Source organism: Neomonachus schauinslandi, chromosome 3 (genome assembly GCF_002201575.2).
Source record: "Neomonachus schauinslandi chromosome 3, ASM220157v2, whole genome shotgun sequence".
Taxonomy (NCBI): domain Eukaryota; kingdom Metazoa; phylum Chordata; class Mammalia; order Carnivora; family Phocidae; genus Neomonachus; species Neomonachus schauinslandi.
Window position 1 is genome coordinate 84,688,598 of NC_058405.1, and position 26,968 is coordinate 84,715,565.

Consider the following 26,968-nt stretch of genomic DNA (forward strand, 5'->3'; position numbering starts at 1 on the left):
GTCAGTTTATTGATTTAATCAAATGAGTCATAATTAAAGCCATTAGAGGTTTTTTTTCTGGACTTTAGTGGAGGTTCATGGCTTACAAATTGAGAATGGAATAGTGCTTGGTAATGTGTAACATGTACTTAGACTTAAAATAGAATCTGTCAAAATTTAGGCTAAACATAAGAAACAATTAATGTTTTTATTTTAGGAAATAAAAAAGGTCATTGCATAATGCAGCCTTTAAACATTACCATTTCCTTTTATTTTTACTCAGGGGAAATTAAATATATTTCTCCTATTGTAATTGTATCATCCCTTCAGATATTATGTAGACAGAGGAAGAAAATATTAGAATTTAAAATTTTTAACTTTTAAAAAATTATTATTTTGGGGATAGACTTAAATGATATATAGGTGTTCAGAAATGTTGAATTGATAAGGGTACAGAAATCAAAATTTAAATCCCCAAGGAACAACTTTATTCTTTTTAACAGTTTCATTGCATTCCATTATAGATGGAATAATAGATGTCAAATAGTTAAGTTTAATTTTAATCACTTTCTTCAATGAACATTTTACAGTTGCTTTTTAATATTCATGAAACAATTCCAGACTTAATTTTGTCTTTCTCTACTGAAGAGATAACTGTTGTAAATATGTTACTTAATATATTTAAGAAAACTAATTATCTTAAAATTCTGTCTGTATAGAATTCTTCAGTTCCCCAGACCAGTTAAACTGGAAGACCTGAGATCTAAAGCTAAAATTGCCTTTGGACAGTCTATGGATCTCCATTATACCAATAATGAGGTAAACTTGCACAGTTTAACTTTCAGTAGCTCTTATTTTGGAAAGTAGTATGTTCATTTAAGAGACTTTTAGGAATGTTTATTTAGGGATTGATAAGGTTATGGTATGTTAGAGAAATAAAATACTCCAAGTAAATTTGTAAATTTTAACTAACTGAAATGGATTTTTTTTTCCATTGTGGAAGGTATTTAAAGATGCTACTGTGCAAATAATTGAATGAGAATATATTGAAGGAGGAAATATATGTATTACTTAGAAGTTTGCTGCTGGGGCATCTGGGTGGCTCAGTCAGTTAAGTGTCTGACTCTTGATTTTGGCTCAGGTTATGATCTCAGGGTTGTGAGATCAAGCTCCAAGTCAGGCTCCCTGTTCAGTGGGGAGTTGGCTAGAGATTCTCTCTCTCCCTCTCCCTCTGCTCCTCCCCCAGTTTGCACGTGCATACACTCTCTCTCAATAAATAAATAAAATCTTTTTTAAAAAAAGTTTGCTGCTTATTTATGTTTTATTATCACTCTGTGTACTTTTTGATGAACTATATTTTTTTCTCATACTCTGCACTTGGCTATAGAGACAATAGAGCTTTAGTAGTCAGGTAGTTTAGTTAAAAGTTTAAAAGGATTATTTTCGTGTTGGTTAGGACATGATTAAATCATTATGTTTATGTTTGTGAGTCAGTACATGTGATCCCAGGGCTTGCTCTGGCAGTGAGGAGCTCTGTGTTCTGGAAAATCCCCTTTTGAACTTTCTGTAAAACTCAGATTGGATTAGATCATCTCTGAGGTTTCTTTCAGATCCTATGAGATCTCAAGATCTTGAATCTTAAAATTTTCAGGGACAGTTTGGTTGATTGGTTAATTTGTTGTTTTCCTCAGAAAATACTTGCTGAATTTGGCAGGCATAATGCTGTGATTTATGAATTGCAGCCCACATGGAGTTTATAGACTTGTGGTAAAAGCAGGCAATTAAACAATGAGTTGTTCAAATATATGAGGTTCTTTGAAGGACATGCATAAAATACTGTGAAAAAGAATAAAGGCAAGGCAGTAGGTGTTCTGTTTAGATAGTACTAAGAACTCAGGTGGTAATATTTAATTACTGAGACTTGAGGTTGAAAAGCCAAACTTGCAAATAGTTTGAAGGGAAGAACATACCCCTCAAGAGAGAGGGCTGAGAGCAGCTGAGAAAAGTACCTACAGAAATCCTAAGATGGAAAAGACTAATGTGTTTTAAGAATAGAAAAAATGCCAATGGGAATGGAGTAACTGTAGAGAGCTTAGTAAAAATTAACTTTTGAAAACATGTGAAAGTTCTTTGCAAATGTTAAAGAATTGTGCAAATAAAATATTTTCAAATATGAGATTTTCAAATGAATTATTATTTAAAGCAAAAATATGCTAATTAGTTTGTCTAAAGAAACCACTTATAGATGAAAGCAGAAAATATTTTGATAAAGTAAAAATCTGTATACAAACAAATAATATCCCTGAATAAAGTGATGAGTATCATACTATAGTAATACCTTAAGATTTTATTTTTCAAATACTTTTTGCGTTTTTAATTAGCCATGAACACCTCTTGTTGCCTGGCCCTGTGTTGGCACTTATTATTTCTGTTGTGCTGGCCTTATTTCCAGCTGCCAGCCCCTAAGACTCTGAGGGCTTTTCAGAGGTACAGCTGTAGTGTCTACACTAAAGTACATGTGGGGGTGCCAGGGGGTGATGGGAGAATGAGACTCAAGGATGGGGTGGGAGGTGGGGATGGATGGGTTCCTCTTAACCACAGTGGTAACTTGCTGGATAACACACCCTTTATGGGCCTCCTTCCCTGACTTCCCCAATCCCCTACCAGTGTTTCCTAGAATCTTTTCCTATATAAATAGGCTTGAATTTGATTCTTTATTTCATGGTATGATTTTAGGGAAATCAGGTTATATCTTTGTTTTTGTTTGGTCTAAAATTATATTATGGAAAACTCTAAAGTGTCAAGATATTTTAAGACTACAGTATTGTCTTGATCTACCAGTCTTGTAGGTCTATAAAGAAAAATGAAATTAGTTTGACATAATTTGTTAATATTTTATCTGTTTAGCTCCTAGAATTGAGGAAGATTATTGACAGTTGTCTTTAGCTACTAAGTTTACATTTAAAAAAAATTTAATTTTCGGGCGCCTGGGTGGCTCAGTTGGTTAAGCGACTGCCTTCGGCTCAGGTCATGATCCTGGAGTCCCAGGATCGAGTCCCGCATCGGGCTCCCTGCTCAGCAGGGAGTCTGCTTCTCCCTCTGACCCTCCCCCCTCTCATGAGCTCTCTCTCTCTCATTCTCTCTCTCAAATAAATAAAATCTTTAAAAAAAAAATTTAATTTTCTTGACTTTCTCATAGACTTCTTAGGTGTTCTTGTCCTTTATTTATTTTAAAGATTTATTTATTTTAGAGAGTGAGTATACATGCATGTGAACCAGGGGGTGGCGATGGCCAAGAGGGGGAGAGGGAAAGAGAATCCTCAAGCAGACTGCCTGCTGAGTGTGGAACCCAACACGGGACTCGATCCCAGGACCCTGAGATCATTACCTGAGCTGAAATCAGGAGTCAGCTGCTTAATCCACTGAGCCACCCAGGCACCCCTGCTTTTGTCCTTTATCACATCTGACCCATGAGAGAACTAGTGAAAGCACATATCCACATTTAGGGTTTACTTTGGGTGGCTGACCCATTTAGCTTATTTGTTTAGAGTTCAGTCAAGTCACCAGGGTCAGAGATGAGAGCCCCAAGTGGATTGTAGAGTGCAGGTACATTGCTAGTGGCCCCCTCCATGGCAACTGCTATAGATGTTTATTGTATTTGAGATGTTGATAAGCACTCTAGTTGAGAATGCAAATACGTAGTTACTATAGAGAAAAACGTGAGTTTCATCAATGCAGATGAAAGATAGTACCTTTATTTTATATAGTTTTTGTGTGTGTTCTTTAATGCTGTTTTGGGAATGAAGATATTATACTTTATGTTTTGGAACTTTATGGGAATATCCTAGGAAATTAATTTTTAAATGTGTTTTCTAGAAGAATTTAATTAATAAAGCAAAAAAAAAATTGTCCTTATTCAGTCTGTGATTTTAGTGGTAGGATGGGAAGAGTGAAATGATCTAAATACATTTATTTATTCAGAATTTCATTATACTAACAAATCAGAGAGCCAGGGTATTTTGAAATTTGTAATTCCATAGTAACAGAGATGCTCCTGAAAGGACTTGACCTGGTGGGATGGTTGGCATGATTCATTATGTTCCGTTTTGTTTAGTTGGTAATTCCATTAACTACCCAAGATGACTTGGACAAAGCTGTGGAACTGCTGGATCGTAGTATTCATATGAAGAGCCTCAAGATATTACTTGTAATAAACGGAAGTACACAGGTATGAATTGAAACTTCTTTCAATAAGGATTATAGGATTTATGCCAGTGAAAGTCAGTATATGAAACATAGTTACGTTCTGTAATCATTGATACTTTTTCAGGGTAATGAAATGTAAACTTATATATTGAATTGCTATAGCTTAATATCCTTGCTCTTCAAAACTAGCCAAAATTATAAATGAGTATAATATACTGTACATATGAAACTAATAGAAATACTGAGAACTTGGGAAGAATTATGCTGGAATTATAATTTCAAAGAGTAGATTTGATAAGACCTACAAATGATATAGAATATCTAGGTTGTATTTGATAGGGGAAAGGATTCTGTTTGAAGCCCCAAAGGGGAAGAATAGCATTAATCATCTTTTTTCCTTTATAGGCTACTAATTTAGAACCATTGCCATCACTAGAAGATTTAGATAACACAGTATTTGGAGCAGAGAGGAAAAAGCGGCTTTCTATAATAGGTAAGAATGCTAGTGTCTGAACCATAAAATGGGCAATTTCTGTTTCTTCTCCATCCTTTAATGTAGGGTAACACCTAAACATAGCCATGATAAATAGTAGCCTACCTCTGTACTCTGTAATTTTTCTCAACTATGTTCTAGTTTCTGATGTTCCTTGAAAAGTTATGTCAAGTGTTAAAAGATTAGCAATCTCCAACTTAAATATTTGTTTTCTTTATGTATCTAGGGTATTTTAATATTTAACAAATTTAAGTAGAACCTCAAAGAGGTCTTAATTGTACAAATCGGAGGGAAGAAATTAAAATAAGTAATTCTAATATACTAAAATTAATAGATGGACTAAGTTCATAAGCCTTTCTCAAAGTTTTAGTCATTGCAGTACTATCAAAATGAATTGCTAAGAGTTTCCAGATTATTGCTTTATTAGTATTCAGTATTTGCCATTAATAATAGATTGTTAAAATTAAACTTGTAGTATACAGAGAAACAGTGGATCCTGTGTATTGTCAGTTTTGAAGGAGGTCTAGTAGAGAGGTGTGGGCAAGGCAGAGGTGCTCTAAACTCCCCAGTTCTTTGGCTCTAACTTCATACCACAGTTAGTGTAAAACATTGATAATCTCTATTTTTATATGATAAAAATATTACATTGCTCAAAAACCACTGGTATAAATGTTTTTTAACAGAAAGGGCATTGAATGTGATCATTAAAGACAGCATGAAAACGTGTGAGGGATGGATTTGAAAGGGAAAAGTAGAAGAGGAGGTGAAACAGATGACTGGAGAGGGAGAAAGCAGAAGAGGGGGCAGAATAAGAGATGTGGTTAGGAATCCAGGACCGGTAACAGGATGCCTGGGTGGCTCAGTTGGTTAAGCGACTGCCTTCGGCTCAGGTCATGATCCTGGAGTCCCAGGATCAAGTCTTGCATGGGGCTCCCTGCTCAGCGGGGAGTCTGCTTCTCCCTCTGATCCTCCCCCACCTTGTGCTCTCTCTCAAATAAATAAATAAAATCTTAAAAAAAAAAAAAAAGGTAAGAAAAGAGGATTGTTAATAACAAAAGATTAAATTGGTGTGTGGGACTCCCCCAAAATCTGTTATTCATCTTCTGTTTTGGTCCCCCAGAAGAAGCTATTTTATGACTTACTTCCTTCTAAGTATCTGTCTTACATAAGTCCTACTTTTGGTTCCAGAAATGCTGGAAATGTGAGCAGCAGAGATATGATATACAAGTAAAATAGAAATTGCTTACCTTCATTCAGATATATTTTGTTATAGTTTAGAATTTTGGTGAAAGAACATTAGGGATACCTAAATTCAAATTCCAGCTCTCTAATTAACTTGAGACCAGTAACTTTGTTCTCATCTTTAAATCATGAGATTCTTGTGGCAATAAATTAAGAGAACACTTTTAAAGAACATTTTGCTTTTCAAACTAGAAAACATGACTGCTATTAAGCATACATTTCTTTCTTCATTCCCTTATCACATTATAGTATTTATCATTTTAAAGTAAAAAACTGCCAATTCACTCTAGTTGCATTAGAATAAGCTGAATGCACTAGTTAAATTGACATTTTAAGTTCATTTTGAATTAAAACTGTACTGAATACCTCTTGTCCTACTAATAAATATTCTTATTTGAGTTCAGTGCTAGCATAAGAAGAAACTGGAAATTGTAATGTAGAAAATTATTGACCTTTTATTGGCACCTGTTTACACTTGGAATGGCTTTGATAGATACGACCATCATCTTTTTTCCTTATTTATTGACAGTTACTCTCTTCAATTATTTTCATAAAAGATAGCTATAGGAAAAACTACCTTTGGGATGGAGTGTATGCTGGTGTGGAGGTCTTAACCAAGAGTGCATTGGGATACCCATTACCAACAAAAGTTAAGAAAAATGGGTTATCTTTGGGTATACATATCCAGTAGTGGAATTGCATGGTCATATGGTAGTTTAATTTCTCATTTTTTGAGGAACTTCCATACGTTTTCCCACAGTGGATACACCAATTTATATTGCCACCAATAGTTCATGAAGGTTTCTTCCACAACCTTTTTCTCTAGCTGTTGTTTCTTGTGCTGTTGATTTTAGCCATTCTGATTGGTGTGAGGTGATATCTCATTGTGGTTTGATTTACATTTCCCTGATGATGGTGATATTGAACATCTTTTCTTGTGTCTCTTGGTAAAGAAAATGAAATGCGAAGATATATATGAAAACATATATATATATATGTATATATATATAAATATATATACACACACAATGCTATATTACTGAGCCATAAAAAAGAATGAGATCATGCCATTTGCAGTAACACAGATGGACCTAGAGGGTATTATGCTAAGTGAAATAAGTCAGAGAAAGACAGATACCACATGATTTCACTTATATGTTGAATCTAAAAAACAAATGAATAAACAAGCAAATAACCAGACTATTAGATACAGAGAACAAACTAGTGGTTGTCAGGGGATTGGGGAGTTGGGCAAAATAGGTGAAGGGGATTAAGAGGCACAAACTTCCAGTTATAAAATAAGTAAGTCATGGAGAATGAAAGCATAGTGTAGGGAATATAGTCAATAATACTGTAATAACATATAAAATAAGTAAGTCACGGAGAATGAAAGCATAGTGTAGGGAATAATATAGTCAATAATACTGTAATAACATGGCGATAGATGCTAACTACACTTACAGTGGTGAGCATTAGAATTGTCAGATCACTATGTTGTATACCTGAAACTGTTTTAACATTGTGTGTCAACTAGACTTCAGTAAAAATAAAATAAATAAATGAGAAGAAAAATGGGTTATCAAGTAAGGAGATGAAGAAACTTCATCTAGCAGTTTTTCTTCCCTATCTCCTTTTAGTAATGAGTATATTGATCTTTTTTTATAAACAAGAGTATATGGAAGGAGTAAAAATACTAGCAACAGTGTGATCATAGCTGTTACAAAGCTTAAGTAAACCCCTGGCTCAGAGTTGAGTTCCTAATTATTTCAGAACCAAGTAGAGAGTTATCTTTTCTTTGCACATCTCTTGGTAATCATTTTGTTCTCTTTCTCCCTATCTCCTCACTGACAAATGCGGCATATCTTACAGCGACCCCTTTTTATAAGGCAAAGCCTTTTTGCTTTAAATCTGACCAAAACTTAAATGCTTACATAACTTCCTCGTGTCTTTTTTTTTAATAGTTTAATTTCAAAATATTCAGAGAAAAGGGGAGAGTTGTGTTACTAAACATAGTGTTATTTCTATAAACCAGGTAAAAATAAGGTGGATTATTGTCTCATAAGAAATGATGTGATTTATTAGATGAACTATATTAGATTTTCTCATTTTCTGAACTGTGAAGAAATTTAAATGCCAGGAATATGGCTTGTCATAAAACCTAATTTTAAAGTACCCAAGAATAGGATTCAGGATTCCAGTTTGAAAACACTACTATGGCCTAAGTGATTTAAGAAGTAATCTCACTTTAGGTTTCTATGGTTTTTTAAAAATTTATTTATTTTTTTTGCAGTTAGCTAACATACAGTACATCATTAGTTTTTGATGTAGTGTTCAACGATTCATTAGTTGCGTATATCACTTTAGGTTTCTAAAGATTTTATTTATTTACTTGACAGAGAGAGAGACAGTGAGAGAGGGAACACAAGCAGGGAGAGTGTGAGAGGGAGAAGCAGGCTTTCCGCTGAGCGGGGAGCCAGACACAGGGCTCACAGTGCTCATGACCTGAGCTGATGGCAGAAGCTTAACGTGTGAGCCACTCAGGCGCCCCTTTAGGTTTCTAAAGATTAAGGAAAGGGAATGGAAAGAGCATCACGGAGCCAAATGTGCATAGCATATGTTCAGTATGAGTAATTTTACCACCACAATACCCTTGCAAAGGAGGGATTTAGTCTTTTTTTGTTTGTTTACCCTAGGTGTTGGCTTTATATATTTTTTAATCTATTTTTTAAATTCAAGTATAATTAACATACAGTGTTATGTTAGTTTCAGGCGTACAATTTAGTGATTCAACAATTCTGTACATTTCTCAATGCTCATCAAGATAAGTGTACTCTTGGGGCGCCTGGGTGGCTCAGTCGTTAAGCATCCGCCTTCGGCTCAGGTCATGATCTCAGGGTCCTGGGATCGAGCCCCGCATCGGGCTCCCTGCTCCGCGGGAAGCCTGCTTCTCCCTCTCCCACTCCCCCTGCTTGTGTTCCCTCTCTCACTGCCTCTCTCTGTCAAATAAATAAATAAAATCTTTAAAAAAAAAAAAAAGATAAGTGTACTCTTAATTCCCCTCACCTGTTTGACCTATGCCCATACCCACCTTCCCTCTGGCAACTACCAGTTTGTTCTCTAAGAGAGGAGGGATTTAGTCTTATGTTGACAGATGAGGAAATAGGTTTCTGGGGATTGGGTAACTTTACTAAAGACATACAGTTGGTAAATAGCTAGAACTGAGATTTAAACAGTCTGAGGTCTAAAGCCCACATTTTTTCCACTACATTATGATGCCTTCCATCAGTTCTGTTAAAGGGTAACATATATCTAGGTGCAAATGACCCTTGGAACTTCAGAAGCAGTGGCATCTAAAAATCTTTATTATAATATCAGCCCCATAATGCAGTTGTCAGCAGTTAGAGGAACATACCACCTAATAAGTATAAATGAATATTACAGTGAGGTTAATAATTATAGTGGGATGGGAGTTGAAAAATGTATAAATACATTTGAAGATTTATAGAAATGAATGTTTGGAGAAGTTTTAATAAAACTGAATTTCAGTAGCTAAAATTATTGGTACTGCAGTCCAGAAATCCTCTGTGCATATTTAATTGAAACAAAAATTAGTTCCCTGTTGAAATTTGTAAAATCGTATAATTTTTTTCCTTTGAGGTCCCACTAGTAGAGATAGAAGCTCCCCTCCCCCAGGATACATTCCAGATGAATTACACCAGGTTGCCCGGAATGGGTCATTCACCAGTATCAACAGTGAAGGAGAGTTCATTCCAGAGAGCATGGACCAAGTAAGCAAATGTTGGATGTCATTTTTCATTTTGTTTAAAGGGTTGTTGTCAGGATTTGTGTGGTTTGGCTGGTTTCCTTTGTGTGTGTGACTTCTTCTCCCATCCCATATCTTCCCTCTTACATGAACATAATAGTAAAACACACAGGAAAATGCCAACTAACTTACATGTGCCTGTGTGCATTCATGTATAAACAAAGCTGGAATAAGGCTGGTTTTCTTACTTTGCTCATCTATAAATAAATGAATGCATTTGTTTGTAATCGTGGGGTTAACATTCAGATTTTTGACATTTGAAAGATACAGTAAAACTACAGATATTTAACTTTGTGAAGCTTAGGTTTGTCAACTTTGTAAAACATTTTTAAATGTTTTAATAATGTAGTAGTCATGGTGTCATTATTCTCAGTTTGAGTGGGGCTATTGTTCAGTGTTGAGTGAGCAAAGTTATGTGAAATCTTTTAGCTTTTAATTGTTTAGCCAGCAGTCTATAGAGAAAATATTTTTCTCTTAGGAAATTTTGAAGTTACCTACCTATAAGGGATCACTACATTTAAAACATTAAAAAATTAGTAACTCTGGGGGGGAGGTGACTGCTATTGGATATGGGGTCTTTTGGGTACTGAAAGTGTTCTCAGATACTGAGGAGGGTTGCACAACTCTCAATATACTAAAAACCACTAAATTGTACACTTTAAATGGGTGAATTTTATGTTATATGAATTATATCTCAGTAAAGCTTTTTAAAAGAAACCAGTAACTTCTGGTTATATCATATTGAATCATGGAGGAACTCTTTATTTTTCTAGATGCTGGACCCATTGTCTTTGAGCAGCCCTGAAAATTCTGGCTCAGGAAGTTGTCCATCACTTGATAGTCCTTTGGATGGGTAATATTGATTGTACTTTTTTTTTTTAATATATGTGGGTAAATATGTGTATATATAGCATGTCAGAGGAATGTAATTGGTACTTGCCTATACTTAGGGCAAATGAATTTTTTCACAGTTTGGACAAATCCCTTAACCTCCTGGGGCTCAGTATCTCTATCAGATAAAATGATATCTGATTATAATGAGTATTTTGCTTCCTAAAATTGTGTGTTTGAAGCTAAATGCAAACTTAGAATTTATGTATGTTTACTTTTTTTTTTTTTTAAAGATTTTATTTATTTATTTGAGACAGAGAGAATGAGAGACAGAGAGCATGAGAGGGAGGAGGGTCAGAGGGAGAAGCAGACTCCCTGCAGAGCAGGGAGCCCGATGCGGGACTCGATCCCGGGACTCCAGGATCATGACCTGAGCCGAAGGCAGTCGCCCAACCAACTGAGCCACCCAGGCGCCCTATGTATGTTTACTTTTAAAACTCTGTTTGTGGGGTGCCTGGGTGGCACAGTTGGTTGAGCTTCCAACTCTTGATTTCAGCTCAGGTCATGATCTCAGGGTCGTGAGATCGAGCCCCATGTAGGGCTCTGTGCTCAGCGTGGAGTCTGCTTGGGACTCTCTCTCCCTCCCCGTCCCCCCCCCCACATGCGTGCATGTGTGCACGCGCTCTCTCAAATAAATAAATAAATCTTTTAAAAAAATACATTTAGTTTTGGAGGTTTCTTGAATTGTTTCACCTGTTCAGGATTATGTTCATTTTGGCACTAAATTATAGATAGCTTACTTTCTTGGTAATTGTGGCCCAATATGTTGAGTGTCATTTAAAATTTAAGTACTTTTGTTTTGTGAAATAGCTGTTCAGGAATATAACCTGGGTGAAGTTGCAACTGTGAATTTTTTGTTATAGGTGCTCCTCTCCGGGTCTCAATAAGAGTGTTTACATATAGCACACAGAGTCCATAAAATCTTTACCTATTTGATCTCCTCTGGGATTTCTTTTTGGAGCAAATTCTGAAAATATAACTAATACTTTATGGGAGTACACATTTAATTTTCTTTTACCTGTACACATGAAACCTTTGTGCCCATGTCTACCTCAAGATAGATATTTGAAACATTTAAGAAATTCAGGAAAATAGTAATGTGAAAGCTGTATATTGAGCACTTAATATTTAAAAGACACTGTCCTGAGCACTATGTATACATACCCACTTGATGAGTTGGAAATTATTATCTTGTTTTTATAGATATGGAAAGTCTCAGAAAGGTGATAGGCCAAGGTTGCAACTGCTAGTTAAGTGGTAGAGCTAGGTTTGAAGCACAGGTGTTTGCCAACATCCATAATTCCAAAACTTACCATTTTTACTGCTATACCCTATGGGTTGATTTTAAAAGCCAGGCTTTTGCCTCCATGCACCAAATTAGTGTTAAAAAAGAAGTCTCTTTTTTTCAGTTAACATTTCAGACTGAGCTCCTTTATTCTTATGTATATGTATATATATGTATAATTTCTACACATATATACAGATACTTATATTTTAAATGTCTTATTCACATACTTTCTGTTCATTTAACATGACATTTTTTATTTTTAGAGAGAGCTATCCAAAATCACGAATGCCTAGGGCTCAGAGCTACCCAGATAATCATCAGGAATTTTCAGGTTAGACTATCCATATTCTAAATGTTTAAATATTTATGTCATTAAACAATGCTTTGGCTGTGAGGGAGAGGGGAATTTTTTTAAAAAATGAATAAAAATGTGTAAATGTGTTTTTTATTTAAAATTAGGGATATTTTACTTTTTTATAACCTATGACTTTCTTATTTCTCAATAGACTATGATAACCCTATCTTTGAGAAATTTGGAAAAGGAGGAACATACCCAAGAAGGTATCATGTTTCATATCACCATCAAGACTATAATGATGGTAAGTTTCTGGCAGTTAGACCACAAGAACAGCTTGTTAAAGATCTCAAAAATAAAATAAAAATTTTACAAAATATCATAAACCATTAGAAATAAATTTGTTCCTAAATCATTTAGTTTTCTGCTGAAAACAGTTTTTGAAAGGAATTAGGTAACTAAAACTATAATAACATCTTAGGTTTATGCCAACTTACCTCGTAATACTTACCTTTCCCTTAAAAGAAAAGTTGTAATTAAAAATGATATTAACTAGAAAATTACTCCTTGATGACGAAATTCATACTTGCATTGTACTTATAAGGAAAAAAAAGTGCTACTTATAAATTTTCTAATTTTTGTTCTTATAAGAACAAATAAGAATAAGAATAAAGTAGATTTTTTTTTCTTTTTATCCAGAAGTAAGGGAGTGCAGTGATTTTAGAATGTGTGTGTGTTTTAACAAAAGAGATTGTTTGAATTCATATTCAGATCTTGTTCTTCCCCACTTTTCATTTCTTTTTTTTTTTTTTTTTACCTTTTCTCTTCCTTGTATTTTCATTTTTGACTTCATGATTCAGTGTTAAGGATATTTCCTTGAACTTGAAAAGAAAATACTCTTAAGTTTAAAACATGTAATCAAATAAGTATCGCTATTTCTGTTTCTTAGCCTAGTCAAGTCTAGTCACAAGGCAAACATCTGTACTTTATGTTACAAATTTTAAATACTTTCAGTTAGAACATGAATAAAAGTTGTAAGGTAATTCTATTTTGATTTTGTAGGTCGTAAAACTTTTCCAAGAGCTAGAAGGACCCAGGGGACCAGCTTCCGGTCTCCTGTGAGTTTCAGTCCTACTGACCACTCTTTAAGCACTAGCAGTGGAAGCAGTATCTTTACCCCAGAGTATGATGATAGTCGAATAAGGAGAAGGGGAAGTGACATAGACAATCCTACTTTGACTGTAATGGACATCAGCCCACCCAGCCGCTGTAAGTAATAGCATTTGGCACAGTGAATGTTTAGTAGAACCTCTGCAGAACTTTATAGTATTAAAAGGAATAAATACCAAACCAGTCCTCAGGGTGAGACAGACTTCTCAAAAAAAGGTAAAAAGAATATTTTTAAAGTTGGTTGAAATATCAGGTATAAGCACAGTATTACTGCTAATTACGTAGCTGTTTCTTTTCTCTTTTGTTAGTAAAATTGTTACCAACTTGTCTTTTATTCAAATATGACCTTTAAGATGTAATCTAGTGGGGAAGAATGGTGTGTGGAGAAATGATTACAGTACAGTATTTAATCTAGATCTTGAATGTGAGTAGGATTCACCAGTTCAGGAGGTGATATATGCAGGAAGACATGGCATGTTCTGAGAATGGGGAATAGTTCATTTTTGGCTAAAGTGGAGGATATCTTACTTGAAACAATAGGTAAAGGACTAGAATGGTAATTAAGGCCAGATCGTGGAGTATTTGGATTTTATCATGTAAGTAGTACATACCAAGATTTGTGCTCAAAGGTATTTATTGCAGCAGTATTTGCATACTTCACGTTCATCCCTTTTGTGCTAGTATTGTCATATTTTACTTTTACATTTGTGACCTCACACTACGTTGTTGCTATTTTTGCTTTAGACAGCTATTTTTTGAAGTAATTAAAAATAAGAGAATATCTTTTATATATCCTTCACTTTATTTCTGTAGACCCAGGAGTTTGTAGATTATAGATTATGTAGATGTGGGATTCGGTCAGGTATCAAATTCTTAAAAGAATTGCTTTTAACCTTTCTTGTAATGTAACTCTGCTAGTAATGAATTCTTTCAGCTTTTGTTTGTTTGAAAAAGATCTTTTTTTCTCTCTTTATTTCAGAAAGATTTTTCTGGGTATAGAATGCTGGGCAGTTTTTTTTTCTGTTAGCACTTTAAAGCTATTTCTCCATTGTCTCCTTCTGGCTTGTATACTTTTTGAGGAAAGCTCTTCTGTAATTCTTATCTTTATTCTTCTGTATTTATTTATAATTTATATATGTATATTTATGTATGTATTTATTCTTCTTTATTCTACCTTCTGGCTGCTTTCAAGATTTTCTCTTGTTAGAATGAGAGTGATACTCTTTCCAGCTTTCTACATTGTAAGCAGATGGAAAACTACAAATATTGCTGCAATAAAGATTAGAAATAGTGCATCTGACAATCAGTGGTATCCTGGATTGAGTGAAAGATGCTATTACATTTTTAATCGGGGGGGAGTATAATCTCATTGGAAAAAATAAGACGTGGGGCTATATGAACCTTGTTTGGGTTTAGAATTCTTAGAAAATTGACTAAGGAGAAAAATTTTCAAAGTGATGATCATTGTGAATTTGGATGATCATGATTTTCCCTTGTATCCAAGTATATTCAATTAAGGATATCACTAATGCAGTTTACTCATTTAGTCCTTAACCATTTGTGTGCCATCTGGCTGTTCCATTTTAAGAAGGTGTTCTTTTTTAGCACCTCGTGCTCCAACCAACTGGAGATTGGGCAAACTGCTTGGCCAGGGAGCATTTGGCAGGGTCTACCTCTGTTATGATGTCGATACAGGAAGAGAATTGGCAGTTAAACAAGTTCAGTTTGACCCTGATAGCCCTGAGACCAGCAAGGTAAGAATCACTGCACACACTACTTTGTCACATTTATAAGAAGCATTTTTACTAAATAAATATAACACAGTAGAATTTTTGTTTTTTTCTTAATGCAAATTATTTGCAAAACAAATCAGTCTATAATTAGATATATTTATCTACTTTGTACTGTGAATTTTTTTTCTCTTTTAGTGCTCAGTTATATTCCTAATCTGATTTAGTGTTGCTTTAATATACCATCAAGGTATATTACAAAAGTTACAAAAGTTACTGTTTAGAGACTTTAAAATGTTTATTCCTTGGGAAGTAAAAATTTCAGAATGAAACCACCTTAATGGTCCGTGAAGTTCGAATGTTTTTCTTTTATTAGCAATGCTGTAAAGACTTAACAGTGAGTTCTGTCTTTCAGGAAGTAAATGCACTTGAGTGTGAAATTCAGTTGTTGAAAAACTTGCTGCATGAGCGAATTGTTCAGTATTATGGCTGTTTGAGGGATCCCCAGGAAAAAACACTTTCCATATTTATGGAATATATGCCAGGGGTAAGTTAGTACATCCTTTGAAAATAGACATCTCTTTAAAGTCTTAGATGAGGAAAGAAAAACAACAGAACTTTAATTATAAAATGTTAAACTAGTTAAGGACATTAAGGACATTTTGGAAGTTTTAAATTAGAGCTGGGTAATATAATTTTGTTTTCTTTCTTCATTTGTATTTGTATTTTTTAACTCACTTTTATTTTTATGTATTTATTTTTTTAACTCATTTTAAAAAAATGCTGAGGTATACTAAAATAGGTTATAGATACCATAGCAGTCCATGCACAGATTTCCCTAAATGCTCTTAAAATAACCATAATAGCTGATTTATCCAAACCAGGATCCAGTCCAGGACCACATGTTACCTTTAACTGTTACGTCCCTTACTTCTTTTTTACTCTAGAACATTTTTACATGACAGGTTTGACAAAGAGACTGGGCTAGTTCTGTTGACAATCTCATCTCATAGATTTCTCTAATTGCATCCTCGTGGTGTTTAATTTGTTCCTTTATCCTCTTATTTCCTATAAACTCCCAAGTTAGATCTAATATCTAAGTTAGATTAAGATTCAACATTTTTTATTAGAATGCATCATATATGATGCTGTGCATTTCATGTTGCATCCCATTAGGAGACATACAATTTCTGGTTGTTCACTGTTAGTGATGCGAAGATTGAATGCTAAATTAGGATGATCGACATCCAGAGTCCTCCAGTGTAAGGTTTTGTTTTTTCCTGAAGAACAGAAAGTAATCTGAGCTATTAGCAATGGCTCATAGAATATCTAGTTCCTGGGGTGCCTGGGTGGCTCAGTCAGTTAGGTGTCCGACTCATGATTTCAGCTCAGGTCATGATCCCATAGGGTTGGGAGATCAGCCTCACGCCCCATATCCAGTTCCATGCTCAGTAGGCAGCCTGCTTGAAGATACTCTCCCTCTGCCCCTCCCCCCACTCATGTGCTTGTGCTCTCTCTCTCACCCCCATCCTTCTCTCTCTCTCTCAAATGAATAAATCTTAAAAAAAGAGTATCCAGTTCTGTTTCAACCATCTATCTAAGGTTTTTTAACACAGATTGGTAATCATTGCCTGAGTCAGTAGTTTCAGTAGGAGTTGCAAAATGTGACTTGCAAACTGTCATGCCTTCTATGTTATTTTTAGAATTTGTAGGGTACATTTTAATACTGATTTTCAAGATGGTGGTATATTTATTCATTTAAAAACACAGGCATTCATATAATTTAATCAGTTGTATATATTAGGAAAAGATTTGATTTATGGGTCTTTAAGTGGATTATTAGAATTATATGTTTCATGTACAAGGTTGCAGTTTAAGCTTATGGGTCAGTAAAAACTGGATTAGTATCCGATAGTCATGGTCTTAATCATCCTGTTTCACAAGACCAGCAGTTAAGTTTACTTTCTTTCTTATCATCATGAATAATTGTTTATTTCAAAGATCCTGTTGACAGAGTAAATTGGGTTTTTTTTAATTCCTTTGGAAAACAAATGGGTGGGATATATTAAATGACATAGAAATTTTGAATTTTGACCTGGTGATTTCACAGAAATTCATTTTAAAGAAGTAATCCAAAGGAAAGAAAAAGCTATGTACATTTATTTTAGTATTATCTGTGATGGAAATATCAGTTCCCACAGTGGAAGTAAATTATGATGGCATTGTCCAAGAGGATTGTGAAGGCTATGTAGCAAAGTTGGAGGAAGTACTTATAATAAGATAGAGAAAAGAATATAAGATACTTTTAAATAAAGTTTTGATATTTTAAAAGTATCTGTATTTGGACAAGGACAGAAGAAATTTGAAAATGTGTTATGTTGGGATTGTGATTTTCTCTTTTATTCAGATTTCCATTACTGTTTGTGCAATAAATATTTAAATTAGGAATAAAAGAATAATTCTGAATAAGTGTGAATAGGGACCCAGATTGTTGAAGATAAGATTAAATGGTTAATTGGCTAGAACTGATTTACATCACAAATGGAGATGGGTAATCTTACAGATTTAGCAATCTTAAGACTAAGCCAGGACTATTCAGGAAGAGGTGTTAGGTCTACAGCGGTACCACCCTGAACGCGCTGATCTCATCTGATCTCGGAAGCTAAGCAGGGTCGGGCCTGGTTAGTACTTGGATGGGAGGAAGAGGTGTTAGATCATGTTTCTCATTAGCTCTACTTACTTTTGTAAGGGCAACTATCTCTTCAAAGTATAGGTTGTCATTGAAATCTTTTTACTAAATTAATAATAGTTCATCAACAATCTTTAAATGAATTATACATATGCCAAGCCCAGGCATATATGGGCCAGACGTACATGATCTTAGACTTTACTGAATTTCCAAGTTTGTGAATGATGCTATATAATTCCTCTCATTAAATTTAGTATAGTGGATCTCTTTGTACCCTAGATTTCATGCTTTGCCCAAATTGTTACTCTGTTTTTCAGTTTTCCCAAATGTAGCATTCTCTTCCTTAGTTTATCTAGAACTACTTTCAGAACAAAACCATAACTTTATTTTCAGTCCCTGGACTAGCAGTTGATTTCTTTGACACACACATGCACGTGCACGCACGCACACACACACACACACACAGAGTTTTTTGCTGGCACAGTACTTTGCAACCCAATCTGCTTGTTCACACTGAGGATGATAACTGTTTTTTTGGTACACAGGAGTAAATAGACAGCACCAGTGCAGTAGGCCACTGGCCCAACTGCCCAAGGCCCAGAAAAGCCTCAAGTCTGTCACTCATTTTGCAGCCTACAAGTCTTTGGGGGCTTATTAGTTGGACAGCTCAGTTCTAGGTGTGTTATTTTGTGTATTACTACAAGTAGAGACACAGTAAATAGACTGAACAAACAAGCCACATTGACATACAGGTTCTTGACTGCCGGAGGCTTTCCACACATGTGTTTGCAAGTTTGAGTCAGCAGAATTGCATCTTGCTTTCCCTTCAGGGATTGCTCATGAATAGTGGAAATAGCAAATGGTTAAACCTGTAAAGTCTAAGGATCTACTTTCATATGACATAGTATACCGTTGGCCAGAACTCAAGGAAAAGCAGAAACATTTGGATATATTCTCTGTTTAAAAGATTTTGTCCCTCAGGAAGCATTTTATTCCCATCTTTTAAAGTGGTGATTAGTCATCAAATTAGTATATTGGAATCTACAGTGGGGAAGGTTTTTCAAAATTCAAGTGCCAGTGTCTCACCTCAGAGTGATTCAGCATTCTCAAGATGGCGTCTCATCTTGCCTTAAAAAACATGTAAGAAAATTTGAAATTCTTCTTTAATATATTTTCACATGTTTTGAACTAGAATGTTGAGTATGTATATAAAGGAAAAACTTTTTAAAAATCTCATATGTGTTCTGATTTTTTAGTCATATCCATTCTTTCTCCTGAGAAAGTCGCAGATATCAAACAAAATAAATAAGATTCAAGTAGGGCATATTGAGAAGAGCAAGTAGGAAAAACAAAAATATATTCAGGGCAAAAACAAGATTTTAAAAAACACGATTGCAAGGAACAAGAGATAGTTAGAACCAACTTAGTCATGGAAACAAGGGCATCAATCAAAAAATAGTTTAAAGGCTTCTTTCAGCTATGACCATACTCTTCCAAAGTTGTACTCAGGGAATATAGTAGAGTTTATGTTAAATTAGATGGCATATAATGTCCTTACTGAGAATTCCTGTACTCTCCAGCTAAAGCCTCCCACTCATGAACTATAGATCCTTTTAAAAATAAAGATTTAATAGTATTTTTCATTTCAAACCATACCATAGTTTTCTTTTTTTTTCTGTCTTAGGGCTCAATTAAGGACCAGTTAAAAGCATACGGAGCTCTTACTGAGAATGTGACTAGGAAATACACCCGTCAGATTCTGGAGGGCGTACATTATTTGCACAGTAATATGATTGTTCATAGAGATATCAAAGGTAAGTAACGAGCTATTCTTTATTTCAAGTACACAGTTTTTTTGTGTGAATCTGAATGAAACTAGTGATATGATTAAGAAATTTAGCATTTAATTTACCACATCTACCTTTAAAACACCTTAGGAAACAATTCTGCTTTCTCACTGACACAGTCAGTGTTCTGACTTGCCCTGATGTTCATGTCTCTACAAGTGGGTAGCTCATTTGTGGGGGGTCCACAGAATCAGTCAAGTTCAGATTATCATGAAAATGAGAACATGTTTTCATACATGGGAACATAAGCATTAGAATATAGTGGTTAAGAGTAGGGGCCCTGACATCAGCTGGCCTGATGCAAGTTTGGGCTTGATTTGGTCACTGTGTGACCTTGGAGAAGACACATAATTTCTCTATGCCTCAGTTCCTCATTTTTAAGGAGGATAATAATAGTGTCTACAAACTCATAGGGTTTTTGTAAGAATTAAATGAGTTAATGTATATAATATGCCTAAAACATTGTATTTAGAACACACTCAAAAGTTAGCTATGCTGATGATATACTGTATGTTGAGATCATTTTTAAAGCCATGGGAATGGATGTCATTACCTAGGGAGAGAATATCAAGAGGGAAGAAGAGAGGCCAAGACTGAGCTTTGATGAACTCCAACTCAGTTAAACTCACTTTTTAAAACTCAGAAACTCAACTGTCAGGGAGCAGGTATGTAAGGGAAGTGCGTGACGTGAGACAAAAACAATTGGCAGAGGTGTTTCAAATTTGAGAGTGCTTAAAACTTTGTACTGCAGAGTATACCCAGAGGTCTGATTCTGTAAATACTGGGTTGTGACCCACATGTAAAATCACTTAATCAGTCAGTAAGAATAAATACTTACACACATATACAGTTGACCCTTGAACAACACAGGTTTGAACTGTGTGGGTCCACCTATTTGTAGATTTTTTTTTTATATAAACTGCAGTACTGTAAGTGTATTCTCCTTATTTAACATTTTCATTTCTCTAGCTTACTTTATTGTAAGAATACAGTATATAATACATATAATATACAAAATATATGTTAAATGTATGTTATTAGTAAGATTTTCAGTCAGCAGTAGGCTATTAGTAGTGTCACATCATAAATATGGTCATATTCAGGCCAAAGAGAACACTTCTACCCATTTTCTGGTGACAAAGTAAAATCTGCTGCAGAATGCCTGAGCCAGATCGCTTGTATGGAATGGAGCTTGCTGGTGAGTCTGAGAGGATGAGGACATGGCTCATGATCTCAAAGAAATAGGAACCTTTCATCTCAAGATCTCCCCACTTTAGGCAGACCTCACTAGTCAAGTACAAAACCTGACAGCTTAAAGGACCACATAGGGAAATTGATTGTGAATTATTCTATTAGGAATAATTTCTGTTCAAGCCAGTTTCTCTCTAGCTTTCATAATGAGAAAAGGTAAAGGAACTGAGGGCAGCAACCCCCCCCAGGGGGTCCTCTTCTAACCTTGCCAGAAAGAGTGATAAACCATTCTGGTAAATGAGGCTGGAAGGAAGCAGATTTAAAAGCATTACAGGGCAAATAGATTTGTAAGAGAAAAACAAGATATAAAACTGGATATGCAATATGATTTCAAGTTTGCAAAATTAAAGTACGACCTAGGAGAAGAATTTCCATATAATTAACAGTGATTATTTCCAAATGGCAGAATGAGTGATGGTTGTTTTCCTTTGCATGCTTTTTACTTTTTCTGTATTTCCCAAATTTTTATAATGTACAATTTTTATTTATTTTTACTTTTATTTTTTTCATTGTGCAATTTTTAAATGGTGAGGGAAAAGGAAAGATAGTTGGTTGCTTTTAAAGTTTAAACCCATGAGTTCATAGTGAAACTTAAGATAAAAACTAACTGGGCGCCTGGGTGGCTCAGTTGGTTAAGCGACTGCTCTTCAGCTCCGGTCATGATCCCGGAGTCAGTGTCAGGATCGAGGCCCACATCGAGCTCCCTGCTCAGCGGGAGTCTGCTTCTCCCTCTGACCCTCCCCACTCTTGTGCTCTCTCTCTCTCTCATTATCTCTCTCAAATAAATAAATAAGATCTTTAAAAAAATTTTTTTAAAAAGATAAAAACTAATTGATCATTGTTGCTAGGGAACCAACTTGTTATTTCATAATACGGTTCCTTTACTCTGCTTTTGTTTTACAAACTATACTACGGAGGACTAAATACTAGATGAAAGGAAACTTATCTTTATAGAAGTATGTTGGCTAACAAATTAAAAAGGAATAATAGAACAATACCATTTTGTAACCACTAAGGAATTAATAGATATAAGTACTAAATATAAATAGTTGCTGACATCACTAAAACAGAGATAGTCCAGCATTATGTACTTCCTATTTGTAGAATAATACATCATCTGTGTAAGTAGTTTTGCTAAATAAATTGGACCTGAATCTGATCAAGCCTCTAGATTCAGCTACTGAGTTATAGAACATACATAGGACAGACGAACATGTTAAATGACTCCTTGGGATGGAGTCAGCAAGATCTAGACCATAAGAAAGCTATAGGAAACAACTTAGATTCTTCATAAATTATAAAGAAAAAAAAGAGATTAGAGGGAACTTATTAGGAAAGACTTAAAAGATATATATCAGTGAGTCTCAATGTATGGACTTTATTTGGATTCTGATTTTTTTTTTTAATGTTAAAAATAGTATATATTGGGGCATCTGGGTGGCTCAGATGGTTAAGCGTCTGCCTTCAGCTCAGGTCATGATCCCAGAGTCCTGGGATCGAGCCCCACATCGGGCTCCTGGCTCAGTGGGGAGCCTGCTTCTCCCTCTCCCTCTGCCTCTCCCCTTGCTCATGCTCTCTCTCTCTCTATCTCTGTGTCTCAAATGAATAAATAAAATCTTTAAAATAATGCTAATTTTTTAGTATATATTTAGTAATACTAAGGAGTTATTGTCCATTCTCTTAGGTGTGATAAGTTTATATTTTAAAGACATGTAGTAAACTGTTTGTTGATCATAATGTGTTGAATTTGCTTCAGATAATATGAGAGGGTGGAAGGAGTGGCTAGCAGTATGTATGGTGGGGGAAGATTGTCCTGATGGATGTTGGGGCTGGGTTATGGGTACATACACTATCCTGTCTGCTTTTGTATGTTTGAAAAGTCTCCTTAAAAGCTTTTAATGTAGTTAAAATGAGCTTTAAAAAATTAGAAAGTTATTTTGGGAGCTTAGCTATACATTTTCTCTTCATCCCTTCATATGAGTAGGCATTGGTTCACCGCTGGTGATTATTTCATGGCTCTCCCAGTCTGTGACCTGCCCAGGACTGTTCCTTCCCAGCTCCTAGACAGAAAAAACTAGTTTGTTTGTTGTCCTTCCTTTGGCTAAATATTTTACAGGCAATGGCTTTTTTGACAGAATCTTCTGTAAGTTTTAGATGGTGGGAGATGTTAATTAGGCAGTGCTTTTTTTGAGGGTCTGGTACCATGGCACGCTTAGGCTTATGGCATGCAGAGAATGGATCCAGGACCCTCCCTGGAGAGAGGCTTTTGGGAGCCATCATTGACTCGGCTGAGGAACTGGGAGAACAGAAAGACTAGTACAGAAGCCCATGGTGGGGATGCACAGTCTACATTCTCTCTGTTCTATAATGCAGATTTTATCTACTAGTCACTCTGCTTCCTAGAGGCCATTAAAAAAAAGGATAAAAGGACAATGAAGGATTTTTTTTTTGAAATATGGTTAAGGTTATAGAAGACTTAAAAATGAGAATAAAAATATTTTATGTAAGACGGAAACCACCTTTATAATCCCAGAAGAAAGACTGAGTTCAAAAAGTGATAAAAGGGAGAAGAGAGAATAAAAAATAAATGAATCTAGCACCTAGATCTTGATTTCTGAGACCATTCTCCACTAAAAGGAACCAGGGTTCCTTGGAGGAATGACTGATTCTAGGACTGGTGCAGCAAATACACAAGTTGAGCCCAGAGCATCTTTTAGTGCCAGAAAGTAAGAAAATGCTTAAAAACACCCACAATAACAAAAAACCCAAACCAAACAAGAACACAATAATTCAGAGTATGGCCGAGGGACACAGAAGCCAATACAAAGAGCTCCCAATGGCCAAAGCTGGAACAACTTGAGCAAAAAAATAAAGTAATATTTGATTATGATTCAGAGTATAAAATAAATATCCATGTGGTCATACTAATATAAATGAAAGGTTGAATGAATAAATGCAAGAGAGGAGACAAATGTCCCATGCAGAATAATTACAAATAATTTATGTAGCCACTCAGCCTGGAGCATAAATCCTCACACCTTGATTGTGGGCTGTGCATAATGAACTTCTTCCAAAGAGTGCAGTATGGAAAGGGGGGAAGAGTAACTCAGTGGGGAGTTCAGCAGACACTACCTCACACCCTGTGATCAAGGTCCATTTGTAGTAAATAAAATGAAAAGTTTATTATAAAAGTAAACGAAATTTTAAAACAGAAAGCTCAGAGCTTACTTAGAAGAGATTTAAAATATAGAGAGACATTGAGAAATAAAATTAGTATAAAACAAAATCCAATACTAAGAAAAACTGTAAAGTGTAAGATAACCAACATTAAATTTACAGTAGAGGGGAAAGTGCTAGAAGTTGTTGATTATGAAGGTCCTACAGGAAGTTCCTAAGGAGAAGCTAGCTCCTCAGGGAAATAAGCTGCAGCATGGGCTTCTCGCTTTGTCACAGAGAAACTGGGGCCAAGAGCCTGCTATTGCTTTCTGTATCCTTCTCTGAGCTTCACATTCTTAGCCCTTTTCTCCTTTTTCTTCTTTGTCATCCTTACCTCCTACCGGCCCCGTCCTTTTCAGTGGGAGAACCTTCTTAGGTTCTAAAGCACAAACAGCTGACTCTAAAAATTTAGTGTTTGTGCAGTAAATCCTTAATGAGCCCTGGTTGTGTGACTGGCATTATGCCAGGTACTGTTGGGAAGACAAAAAGCAGCCTAATTTTGGAGACAGACTGATGAGTCTGCTAAGTAATTCTTTGCCATTATTATTATTTTTTTAAATTCCAAACAGCCAATAAAAGTAATGAATTGAGGATGTTTTCATATTTTTAGGTGCAAATATTCTGCGGGATTCAACAGGCAACGTCAAACTAGGAGATTTTGGGGCCAGCAAACGGCTTCAAACCATCTGTCTTTCAGGGACAGGGATGAAGTCTGTCACAGGCACACCATACTGGATGAGCCCCGAAGTAATTAGTGGAGAAGGCTATGGCAGAAAAGCAGACATCTGGTAGGTTTTGATGCTAGGTTTGCCTAAAAACACCTTACATAATTCCACCCAAAGTGGAAATTACTGAGCCAGATTTAAATGATCTTTTGTACTTTTGAAATAGGATGTCAGGATTACAAGGATTACTTTTATTTTTAATTTTGCCTCTTTGTAGTTTAATGATTGCTAAATAAATGGAGTTCTTGAACCTGTCTTCCTTTCTTTAGGAAGGATTTCATCTGAAGCAAATTTCAGCATTAGAAAACTATCTTTGTTTTATTTCCCTGAAGAACTTTAAGAGTTATTAATCTTTGTTAGTATCATGTAATTCAGTTAATCTTTAATTGCTTAATAACTTTAAGTTAGAACATAAAATGGCCTACTTCCCACCCAGAAATGTGTTTAATAGATATTCATTTTAGGCACCTAAAGGCAAACGGGATTTCTAGTGTTTGTGTTCTTTGTAAGATAAAGACAAAAGATTATATTTAATGTCAAGTTAGAGAATTATATATAAAGCAAAAATTATAAGATGAATAATGTTCTTTGCCTAACCATTTGAGTTAGTCCTTAAATTGTGGTTTATTTTCATTAATTTTTATGTTTAAATTATAGCTTTATATAATTACAACCTTTTAATGAAACTTTAAACTTAAAATCAAGTTGTATTTAAATGTAAATGGACTTCAGTTCTGTTTCTCATGTTGTAGTTAAGTGGCTTTCCTTCATGATGATACTATTTTTGTAATTTTTTTCCCCCTAGGAGTGTGGGCTGTACTGTGGTGGAAATGCTAACTGAAAAGCCTCCTTGGGCGGAATTTGAAGCTATGGCTGCCATCTTTAAAATCGCCACTCAGCCAACAAACCCAAAGCTGCCACCTCATGTCTCAGACTATACTCGAGATTTCCTCAAACGGATCTTTATAGAGGCCAAACTGAGACCTTCAGCTGATGAACTGTTAAGGCACATGTTTGTGCATTATCACTAGCAGCCAGTAACCTCTCCTGTGCCTCTACCCAGCTCCCATCAATTCATTCACCTTCTCTCTGACTGCACTTTTCTTTTTTATAAAAAAGAGAGATGGGGAGAAAAAAAGACAAGAGGGAAAGTATTTCTCTTGATTCTTGGTTAAATTGTTTAATAATAGTAACCTAAATTTTTTATATTTAATCTTTTTTTTCCCTTACAAGAACTTGAAACTCCTTTTTTTTTTTTAATTTTTTATAATGTACTGATGTGGTTCAGAGAGATAAAGCACTTTAGTACATAGTTGCTCTTTTTAGTACAAACAAATCATTTAGAATACCTAAGGATTGTAGAGTCTTTCCCCATGTCACTGACAGATTGGTGGTGATGGGGAGACACGGAAAACAAGGAGAAGAAAATGATGTATGATTTGTAGTTTTTAGTGATTAGTATTTAAAATAGGTCCTCATTTGTGAGGTTGAGCCCTAAACTTGAGTTTAGGGTAGGTACTCAACTTAAAGAATATAGGTTCCTTCTTAGATCTGTATTCTTTAGATCTAACCTCTGTCTACCAAGCTTTTTGCTCAGTAGGAATCTTGATAGAAAATATGAATCTCTAAGAGGTATGTTTATTTGTTAATCCTAACCAGTATAATAAGCAAATACACTATAATAGATCCATGTTACTGGAATCTGTAAACCTTGAGGGATAGCTTTCTGCTTAAAAAAAAAAAAAAAAATACTATTTTAGAGTAAAGCAGATATGGGAAGTCAGTGAGCAAATCCAAATTAAAAGGCAAAAAGAGATTGCTCTAATTCAGTGTGTGGGCAGAAGAATCCACATTTGCCAGTTAATAGAAATAATGAAAAGAAGAACTAAAGGTTGTTTAGTATATTTTAAACTATGGTCCTTATTGGAGGGAGGAAGTTCCAAAATTAAGGGAAAAGAGAAATAATCAAAATCATGTATACTATATCTTCCTGTTTCTAACTCCTGATTCCCCATAGATATTCTTTGGGAACTAAGAATTTAACTTGGGTTATCCACATGTTAAAGCTAGTGTCATGAGATAAAAATCCTTGTTCTTGGGATCACAGAATACTAAAGCACCTC

At 35.1% G+C, this 26,968-nt stretch overlaps 1 protein-coding gene across 1 annotated transcript in view; it reads left to right on the forward strand.

Annotated features, from left to right (window-relative positions):
• MAP3K2 (mitogen-activated protein kinase kinase kinase 2) overlaps positions 1-26,203 on the forward strand; it is an 85,246-nt gene extending 59,043 nt beyond the window's left edge. Inside the window, exons 5-17 of the mRNA XM_044913246.1 lie at positions 699-798; positions 4,094-4,207; positions 4,591-4,678; positions 9,578-9,708; positions 10,517-10,596; positions 12,186-12,253; positions 12,429-12,521; positions 13,280-13,486; positions 14,993-15,141; positions 15,533-15,664; positions 19,491-19,620; positions 24,731-24,908; positions 25,651-26,203. Of these exons, the coding sequence (XP_044769181.1) occupies positions 699-798; positions 4,094-4,207; positions 4,591-4,678; positions 9,578-9,708; positions 10,517-10,596; positions 12,186-12,253; positions 12,429-12,521; positions 13,280-13,486; positions 14,993-15,141; positions 15,533-15,664; positions 19,491-19,620; positions 24,731-24,908; positions 25,651-25,876 (1,696 nt within the window). The 3' untranslated portion in view covers positions 25,877-26,203. The remainder of the gene's footprint in view (positions 1-698; positions 799-4,093; positions 4,208-4,590; positions 4,679-9,577; positions 9,709-10,516; positions 10,597-12,185; positions 12,254-12,428; positions 12,522-13,279; positions 13,487-14,992; positions 15,142-15,532; positions 15,665-19,490; positions 19,621-24,730; positions 24,909-25,650) is intronic.
• Positions 26,204-26,968: the final 765 nt, after the last annotated feature.